General features: G+C 45.7%; 1 protein-coding gene across 1 annotated transcript; it reads right to left on the reverse strand.

The window, feature by feature from the left end:
- Positions 1-4,807: 4,807 nt before the first annotated feature.
- Positions 4,808-5,302, reverse strand: LOC140222198 (uncharacterized). Its single transcript, XM_072292393.1, has one exon. The coding sequence runs from the start codon at positions 5,300-5,302 to the stop codon at positions 4,808-4,810; it is 495 nt and encodes a 164-aa protein (XP_072148494.1).
- Between the last annotated feature and the right edge of the window lie 5,320 nt (positions 5,303-10,622).

Raw genomic sequence — 10,622 nt, forward strand, 5'->3', positions numbered from 1 at the left:
CGTTTGTTTCATCTTGCTTGTAAAGCTAAAAGGGAAGTGTAGGGACGACGTGCTAGCACCAGTCTAATATTTCTGTAGGAAAATCTACATCATGGCAGCCACGCATGACTATTTTACTGACCGGATGTGCACCTACACCAACTCACACCGAGTCAACTAGCACTAACTCCTCCATCCAGCGACAAACCACGTGGTTCTCCCACAAATTCAGCAACCAAATCTGTCTAGAAACCAGCCGGTAGTACCTCTTCAGTTGCTTCCACAGGTAGAACAAGAGATGTTCATTGTCATCGTTGCAAGGGCTTTGGACATATGCAGCGTGATTGTCCTAGCAAGCATGTTTTGGTGGTCAAAGAAGATGGTGGGTATTCCTCTACTAGTGATTTTGATGAAGATAGACTTGCTTTGCTTGCGGTTGACAATGCAGGAAGTGAGGAACGACTAGAAGAACAGATTGGTGTTGAGGATGTAGAGCATTATGAGAGCCTCATCGTGCAGCGTGTGCTTCATCAACAAATGGAGAGCAGAATCAGCGGCATACATTGTTTCAAACAAAGTGTGTCATAAAGAGCGTTCTTGTCGCTTGATCATTGTTGGAGGTTGCTGCAACAACTTGGCTAGCAGCGATATGGTGGAGAAACTTGCACTTACAACCAAACCGCACCCACACCCATATCACATTTGATGGCTAAACAACAGTGGTAAGGTAAAGGTAACCAAGATGGTACAAGTTAATTTTGCTATTGGTTCGTATCGTGATTTTGTTGAATGTGATGTTGTGCCTATGGAAGCTTGTAATATTCTACTAGGTAGACCATGACAATTTGATACAGATTGTATGCATCATGGTAGATCAAATTAGTATTCTGTCATACACCATGATAAGAAAATTATTTTGCTTCCTATGTCTGTTGAAGCTATTATGCGTGATGATGTTGCTAAAGCTACAAAAGCTAAAACTGAAAACGGTAAACATACCAAATCTGTTGGTAATAAGAAAGATGAGATAAGATTGAAAGGTCATTGGTTACTTACTACTAAATCTGATATTAATGAATTGGTTGTTTCAACTTTTGTTGCCTATGCTTTGGTATGCGAGGATGCTTTGATCTCCAATCACGATATGCAGCAATCTTTGCCCGTGCTGTTGCTAACATTTTGCAGGAGTATTTTGATATTTTTCCAAGTAAGATACTAGCAGGACTGCCACCAATACGAGGAATTGAGCACCAAATTGATCTTATTCCTGATGCATCTTTGCCGAACCGTGAGCCATATAAAACAAATCCGGAAGAAACAAAAGAAATTCAGTGACAAGTGCAAGAACTACTTGACAAAGGTTACGTACATGAGTCTCTTAGTTCTTGTGCTGTTCCGGTTATTTAAGTACCTAAGAAAGATGGAACATGGCGTATTTGTGTTAATTGTAGAGCTATTAATAATATTACCATTCGATATCAACACCCTATTCCACGTTTAAATGATATGCTTGATGAATTGAGTGGTGCTGTTGTGTTTTCCAAGGTTGATTTGTGTAGTGGGTACCACTAGATTCGAATGAAATTGGGAGATGAATGGAAAACTGCTTTCAAAACTAAGTTCGGTTTATATGAGTGGTTAGTCATGCCTTTTGGGTTAACTAATGCACCTAGTACGTTCATGCGATTAATGAACGAGGTTTTACATGCATTCATTAGGAAATTTGTTGTTGTTTACTTTGATGATATACTAATCTACAACAAATCCATGGATGAACATCTTGATCATTTACGTGCTGTTTTTAATGCTTTAGGAGATGCACGCTTATTTGGTAACCTTGAGAAATGCACCTTTTGCACCGATTGAGTGTCTTTTCTTGGCTATGTTGTGACTCCATAGGGAATTGTGGTTGATAAAGCCAAGGTTGAAGCTATACAGGGATGTCCTGTACCAAAGACAATCACACAAGTGCGGAGTTTTCTAGGACTTGCTGGTTTCTATCGCCACTTTGTGAAGGATTTTAGCACCATCGCTGCACCTTTGAATGAGCTTACAAAGAAGGGAGTCCCTTTTAACTAGGGCAATGTGCAAGATAAAGCCTTCAACATGCTTAAAGATAAGTTAACACATGCACCTCTCCTCCAACTTCCTGATTTTAATCAGACTTTTGAGCCTGAATGTGATGCTAGTGGAATTGGATTGGGTGGTGTTTTGTTACAATAAGGCAAACCTGTTGCATATTTTAGTGAAAAATTGAGCGGGCCTGTTCTGAATTATTCTACTTATGATAAGGAATTGTATTCTCTTGGTCGCACTTTAGAAACATGGCAGCATTATTTATTGCCCAAAGAGTTTATTATTCATTCTAATCATGAATCTTTGAATCATATTCATAGTCAAGGAAAATTGAACTGTAGATATGCTAAGTGGGTTGAATTTATTGAATCTTTTCCTATGTTATTAAGCACAAGAAAGGGAAAGATAATATCATTGCTGATGCTTTGTCTAGGAGATATACTTTGCTGAATCAACTTGATTACAAAATCTTTGGATTAGAAACAATTAAAGATCAATATGTTCATGATGCTGATTTTAAAGATGTGTTGCTGCATTGTAAAGATGGGAAAGGATGGAACAAATTCAACGTTAGTGATGGGTTTGTGTTTAGAGCTAACAAGATATGCATTCCAGCTAGCTCCGTTCATTTGTTGTTGCTGCAAGAAGTGCATGGAGGTGGCTTGATGGGGCATTTTGGAGCAAAGAAAATGGTGGACATACTTGCTGGTCATTTCTTTTGGCCAAAGATGAGAAGAGATGTGGAGAGATTTATTGCTCATTGCACGACATGTCAAAAGGCTAAGTCACGGTTAAATCCACATGGTTTGTATTTGCCTCTACCTGTTCCTAGTGCTCCTTGGGAAGATATTTCTATGGATTTTGTGTTGGGTTTGCCAAGGACTAGGAAGGGATGTGAAATTGTGTTTGTGGTTGTTGATAGATTTTTTAAGATGGCACATTTCATACCATGTCATAAAACTGATGATGCTACTCATATTGTTGATTTGTCCTTATGAGAAATTGTTGGTTTGCATGGTGTGCCCAACACAATTTTTTATGATCGTGATGCTAAATTTCTTAGTCGTCATTTTTGGAAGGCTTTATGGGCAAAATTGGGGACTAAGATTTTGTTTTCTAGTACATGTCATCCCCAAACTGATGGTCACACTGAAGTTGAGAATAGGACTTTGTCTACTATGTTAAGGGCTGTTTTAAAGAAGAACATTAAGATATAGGAAGATTGTTTGCCTCATATTGAATTTGCTTATAACTGCTCGCTGCATTCTACTCCAAAGATGTGCCCGTTTCAGATTGTTTATGGTTTATTGCCTCGTGCTCCTATTGATTAATGCCTTTGCCATCTTCTGAAAAACTAAATTTTGATGCTACTAAGCATGCTGAATTGATGTTAAAACTGCATGAAACAACTAAAGTAAACATAGAGTGCATGAATGCTAAATATAAGTTTGCTGGTGATAAAGGTAGAAAGGAACTAAAGTTTGAACTTGGAGATTTAGTTTAGTTGCATTTGAGAAAGGAAAGGTTTCCTAAACTGCAAAAATCTAAATTGCTGCCTCAAGCTGATGGACCGTTTAAAGTGCTAGAGAAAATTAATGACAATAAATATAAGCTAGATCTGCCTGCAGACTTTGAGGTTAGTCCCACTTTCAACATTGTAGATTTAAAGCCATATTTGGGAGAGGAAGCTAAGCTGGAGTCGAGGATGACTCCAATGCAAGAAGGGAAGGATGACGAGGGCATCAACATCAACGATACATCACACCTAGACAAGCACCAATTATTTCTGGTCCTATTACTCGTGCCCGTGTTCATCAACTTAATGATCAGGTGAGTTCATTCTTGAGTTCATGTTCATCATGTTTAGACCGTGGAGACACGTGCACTCTTGTTTTGCTTAGGAACCAAGGAGAAGATCGAAAGGGAAATGAATTCGCGTAGGTTGGATTCGGACTGCAGAACAACACCAACTTGTGAAGGTCACCATGGTCGCATACGAACTCGGATTGGAGCATTCAAGTACTTCATGGAAAGTGCCCTTGTGCTGAAAATGAATGGGGCTCTCGAGAAGAGAGGAGCAGCAAAGCCCCCGCCCCCTCCTGGACCGCTGAAGTCCTCTTTTCAATGGATCTAGCCTCAAGTTTATATCTGCTTAGAGTCGTCCACAATCGTTGATTTATTGCAGACACCTTTTCTTCCACGGTGCTGCATCACCTTATTTTTGTCCAACGGGCCATGTATCAAGTTGGGTCCATTAGGGACGCATCCTAGGGTTGGAGCACAACCCTAGCACCCCTATGGTCAACCTCTCGCCGTCTTATACCCCTTAGCTGCCACTAGGAACACTTGGGTTTTGTTTAGATCAAGTTTAGCTCTCGCTACTTACTTATAAGCGTGCGTGCTAGATCAGCCACCCATCTTCCTATCTTCGGAACCCCGTCATAATTGAGATTGAGTTTGAAACCTTCATTTACATCTAGTAATTTAGTACTTGTTCTACTTGTTCTTGCTAGTTCTTCGATTGCTTGCAGGACAAGTGCTCTAGTGGCTGGGCGTCACGCTCCACAAGATCATGATAGCCATTGGAGGTGGTGTATCAGTTGCTAAGGCGCAGTGCCCTTGGAAGGCTGTAATCGGACCATGAACGTCGTCTCCATCTACCATCGAGTTATCCCATGTCCTCTCATCGAAAGATTGAGAATCAACCCAAATGGTTCACATTACTAGTCGGTGTGGACTCCCATGGCCTCTTCTAGCGCGGGTGGTGGTGGCGTGTCCCCCTGGGGGTATTGCCTGCCGCATCGGGCTTTGGATCTTGCCGGATGGATGGCTCTTGTGCGTCATTGACGAAGACGCCTGGAGGCGTCGTGCCTCGGTCGGATGCCAGCTTTGCTAGGAAGTCTGCTGCCTCGTTGTCACACCAGAGGATGTGCTGCAGCTCGAGCCTGTCAAACTTCTCCTCCAGCTTCCAAACCTCCCGGCAGTAGGCTACCATCTTCACATTTGAACATGAGGATTCCTTCATCACTTGGTCGACCATCAACTCTAAGTTGCCCTGGACGTACAAACGATGAACACCCAGGTCGGACGCGATCCTTAGGCTGTTGACAAGCGCCTCGTATTCAGCTACGTTGTTTGACACTTGAAAATGGAGCTGGATTGCATAACGAAAGCGGTCCCCTTGTGGGGAGATGAGCACGACCCCAGCCCCCATGCCCTTTCCCTTGAGGGACCCGTCAAAGTACATCGTCTAGTACTCAGTGATGGTCAGAGGCGGGGGAGATTGAGTTTCAGTCCACTCAGCAAGGAAGTCAGCAAGGACTTGCGACTTGATCGTGGTCCTCAGGAGGTAGGATATCTGGTGCCCCATGAGCTCCAGGGACCACTTGGCAATGCACTCTGATGCTTTGCGACTCTGGATGATTACCCCAGTGGCATCGCCATTACCACTGAAATGGGGTGACTCTCAAAGTAGTGGAGGAGCTTGTGCTTGGTGATGAGGATGGTGTAAATCAGCTTCTGGACCTACGGGTATCTCTTCTTGGTGTCCGAGAGGACCTCGCTAACAAAATACAGCGGTCCTGGACCTTAAGCGCGTGCCCTTCCTCCTCTTGCTTCACCACCAGTGCGGCGCTGACAACCTAGGTAGTTGCGGCCACATAGAGTAGGAGGGGTTCGTCCAGGTTGATGCAAATAGAGTGGGGGGCGAGGCAAGAAACTCCTTCAGATGATCGAGCTCCTGCTGGGCCTCTTCCATCCATCGGAACTGATTCGATTTCTTGAGGAGCTTATAGAGTGACATCCCATGTTCTCCCAGTCGGGAGATGAACCAGCTGAGCGAGGCTAGGCACCCCATCAGTTTTTGCACGCCCTTGAGTGCGGTGATAGGGCCCAAATTCTGTATGGCTGCTATCTTCTTGGGGTTCGCTTTGATTCCCCATTCGGACACGATGAATCCCAAAAGCTTTCCCTTGGGAACCTCAAAGATGCACTTCTCAGGGTTCAACTTGATGTTATAGAGGCGGAGGCTCGTGAACATGCGCTCGACGTTGCTGACCAGCTGGTTGGCCTTTCTCAACTTGCCTATGATGTCATTGATGTAAACCTCAACGATCTCTCCAATGAGAACGTCGAAGCACCTGTTCATGCACCACTGGTAAGTGGACACAGCGTTCTTGAGCCCGAACGGCATTGTCATGTAACAATACGTCTCGAACAGGGTGATGAACGAGGTCGGAACTGGTCAGACTCCCTCATCGCTATTTGATGGTAACCAGAGTACGTGTCGAGGAACGACAGGACTTCACACCCTGTGGTGGAATCGACCACCTGATCGATGCGAGGAAGGGGTAGGGCACCGTGGGACACCTTTATTTAGGCTTGTGTAATCGACACATATATCCCATTTCCCGCTCTTTTTTTGGACAAGAACCAGGTTAGCTATCCACTCTGGGTGGAACACCTCTTTTATAAACCCGGCACCTAGGAGTTGGGCGACCTCCTCCCTAATTGCCCTATGCTTCTCGTCATCGAACCAGCGCAAATGCTGCTTGGCCGGTCTTGCTTCCGGTCGGATGTCGAGTTTGTGCTCGGCAACTTCTCTCGGGATTCTAGGCATGTCAGAGGGCTTCCATGCAAATATATCCTAGTTCGCGCGGAGAAATTCGATGAGCGTGGATTCCTACTCAGAAGGGGTCCAATTTCTGGATTTGCCGGATTGTCGCTCGGTACGTCACCAGCAATCTAATCCACTAGATCGGCAGCATGATCTTGTTGAGCAAGAGGATTCAGAGCATCAGCGCCAGCTATTTCTTCTGTGCTCATCAGTCTAGCAGTACTTCTAATTCGAGCCACTATATGTATTAGAACCAGGCACGCATAAGAAAATGCCCAAAATAAATGGAAAATTGCATCAACTTAAGGAATGAACATCACCTTTGCATATTCGGCAAAAGATGAGGCTAAAGTGAAGCACGAATCTCAAAGCATGAGAATTAGGGCAACGGAGGTCCCTTCCAAAGCAACGACACGGAAAAGTTACCAAACCCTCCCTCTGTTTATAGGCACGAACAGGTGTCATTTCATAACCTCGCCCAACGGTAAAAAAGCAAGGTAAAAAAAGTGAATTATCTACCTTCATTGCGAGACCCAATTTAGTGAGTGAGGAGATGTTTTTTGCCCTTGATCGAGATCTCCCGATGTTTTGAGGGTTCGGCCCGTTGGAATTGGACCTCACCCCCGAGGGGCTACTGTTGGGGATCTTGATCAAGGTCTTAAAACATCACCTTCGCATACTAAATAAAGGGGTTGATCAACCATTTCGGCAATCAAACCAGTCATCACCTTCGCTGGAAGTCAACACCTATACGCCTTCAATTACTTTCACACATCAATTAGTGGCATTCGTTCGCTGACCACCTTTGCCACGGAGTGGGCGAAGGTGGAGGCTATTTGTTTCCATTTGGTTGCAGGTGCGCGGATTCATTTCGACTGAGAAAGAACGCCGTCTGAATCAGGAAAGAGCAAGCGAAAATCCATGGTGCCCTCACTTCCCGAAGTCTAAGGAGCATGGATTCGCTCGGACGAAAGTGTTGGGGAAAGCAGAGATATTTCAAATGTGACCCCGATGGCGTGGAAGGCGTGACCCCATTGGAGTGTACAAATCGATTTAGGACTCCTGCGTCATTTTGATGACCTCGTCCAATGATAAAAAAGTGAGGTCAAAAAAGTAAATTAACTACCTTGGTTGCGAGACTCAATTCAGTGAGTGAGGGAGACATTTTTTGCCCTTGATCAAGATCTCTCAATGTTTCGAGGGTTCGACATGCTGGAATTGGACCTCGTCCCCGAGGGGCTACTGTTGGGGATCTAGATCAAGGTTTTAAAACATCACCTTCGCACGCTGAATAAAGGGATTGATCAACCATTTCGACAATTGAACCCGTCATCACCTTCACTGGCAGTCAACACCTCCGCGCGTTCAATTACTTTCACACATCAATTAGTGGCATTCGTTGGCTGACCACCTTTGCCATGGAGTGAGCGAAGGTGGAGACTATTTATTTCCATTTGATTGCAGGTGCGCGGATTCATTTCGACAGAGAAAGAACGCCGACTGAATTAGGAAAGACCAAGCGAAAATCCATGGTGCCCTCGCTTCCCGGAGTCTAAGGAGCACGAATTCGCTCGGACGAATGTGTTAGTGAAAGCAATCACATTTCAAATGTGACCCCAACGGCGTGGATGGTGTGACCTCGTTGGAGTGTACAAATCGGTTTAGAACTCTTTTTTTATCATTATGTACAGCATATTCCTAGAATGTAGTGATTGAGTGAGGCTAGGTTCGGTATGTAAAAGTCAGCATCCCTATCAAAGGGGAGGCACCCCTGTTGTACAAGGGTTCGTATTTTTTTGAGAAATACAAGCTCTGAGAGCATTTAGTTTTCCACTTGTGTGTTCCTAATCATAGTTTTTGGGAAAGAGCTTGCTCTGCACCTAACACCCGGCACACCCTGCCACCCAGAGAGGGGACGAGAGGAGGCGCGGGTTCTAAGCGAGGGGATGGGGACGGTATTTATAGGGAGGGGCGAGGGCCTTGGCGCGGTGGATAAGGAGAGCCGGCCGGGGTGGAGGCTTACCAGGATGGCCATGGCAGTTTTGGCGAGGTGGTTTCTGCTGCGAAGCTTCACTTGGCCAAGGGGAAAGCACGGCGGCAGCGGGGATAAGGTGGCCGGGGTGGCTCTGGCAGTGGGTGGCAGGCGGCTGTCGGGTTGGGGTGGTTTTGCAGGGGAGTGGGTGGTTTTGGGGAGGGCAGAAAGGGCAGTGGCGATGGGGGAATGGACCTGGCGTGTGGCGCGGCGGAGCGGTGGTGCGACGCGGCGGCGCTGGGGGAGCTGCACCGGATCGGCGGCGCAGGCAGGTGGCGGGGGTGCGAGTGAGGGCAGGCCGGACCGCGTGCTGGCGGGCTGAGTGGCTGGGCCGCAGAGCGGAGTTGGGCCGAGGAGGTAGGCTGGTAGGCGGGCCGAGGGGAGCTGGGCCGCATGGCCGGTTGGGCTAGAGGCACGCGCGCTTGAGGTGGGCCGTGGAACGAAGGTGGCTGGTTGCGCAGGGGTTGGGCCGGAATGGGAGTTGCTCGGCTCATGAGAGGTTTAAGGGTTTCTATTGATTTGAGTAAGATTTGTAATTTAAATTTGAATTGGTTTTCAAAATTGGCTGGGATTTGAGATGTGGGCTGGGATAGGGTACAGAAATGGGACTTTTAAAAGGATCCTCAAGTTAGGAATATTTGACTGAGATGAGATGGGAATCCTATAGGGTTTTGGTTGCTATTAATACTCAAATGGAATTTGAATATTATTTCTAGGTTTTGCGAGAGGAAGGATTTGGAAATTTCTATTTCTAAAAGGGGTTCTAAGGGAAACAATCACGTGCAACACATATGCTAATATTTTGTGCAAGATTTATTTATAAAAAGGTTTTGAATATTCGGGAAGAAGGTATGTGTTTAGTTTAAGAAAAAATTTAAAAAGTACGTATTTTAAATGCTCTAAAACGTGGACGTTACATTTTATGTTGTATTCCTGTTGATGTACATCTCACACGTATCAACCGCAATTGTATTGTACATGTTACCTCATCAAAAATTTATGTGAGGAAACCTTCAAGTGAAAATTCATAAAGAGAAAAAGAGTACAACATTAAATCTTCTTAGCTATATAATATTCTATATTTGCTATTCTTTATATGAATAGTAATCAATCTTCAAGCTTTATACATAAACTTCATGATTCTTGCAATAAAGATCTGCATGATCTAAATAATCAAGTGGTATAGCTTCATGTTAAAATTCAATAATTAATCAAGTTGATTCCTTCTAGATATAATTTAAAAGACTTTAGATCTAAACATGATTAAAGATATGCTCCCCTCCTAGCGACATCTTTTGAATGTGTTCAAAATGTCTTAGTCACATTCTTCATAAATGCATAAGATGGAGGAACCGCATCTTTCCCGCAATCGGCCATTGCTGCGTGCTGCATCAACCTCCATGGATCCTTATTGAAAACTACTCTCCCGTGGCCTCTTCCACGACGTGACTCTACTCTCCCGTGGCCTCTTCCCGCAGACGCAGAGGCCTGCAGCCGTGTTGAAACCCGGCGGGGACCGTACCACTTTGGCTTCGATGTCGCCAATTCCTCGCTGTCCCGTGCTCCAGGTTCACTAGCAGCCGCGTGAGAAAAACTGGCGGGGCTCGCCGCGCCGAGAAAAATCTCGCCACACAGCTCACGAGTCACGACGGACACCGAGAGGCCGAGACCGCAGAGGCAAGGAAAGCCGCAAGCGGCGTTGGCGAGAGGCGGCCAAGCGGAAGCTAGCTGCCAGCGTGGATCGCCATCCCGCCCCGTCGTCCAGAAGATAAGGAGCGCCGCTAGGTGCCGACACGTCGCGCCGGACGAGATAAGGATAGGCCAGCCTGGCCGGGTGACGCCACCGGCGAACGGTGTCCACTCCTGCCACATCCGGCCATGGAGCCGCTGGCTATTTATATACGCCGCCGGTGGAGAGGA

This window comes from Setaria viridis, chromosome 3 (assembly GCF_005286985.2).
Source record: "Setaria viridis chromosome 3, Setaria_viridis_v4.0, whole genome shotgun sequence".
Taxonomy (NCBI): Eukaryota; Viridiplantae; Streptophyta; class Magnoliopsida; order Poales; family Poaceae; genus Setaria; species Setaria viridis.

Bases quoted from the DNA above. Each gene is read 5' to 3' on its own strand.
- LOC140222198 (XM_072292393.1), bottom strand. From the start codon at position 5,302: ATGTACTTTGACGGGTCCCTCAAGGGAAAGGGCATGGGGGCTGGGGTC.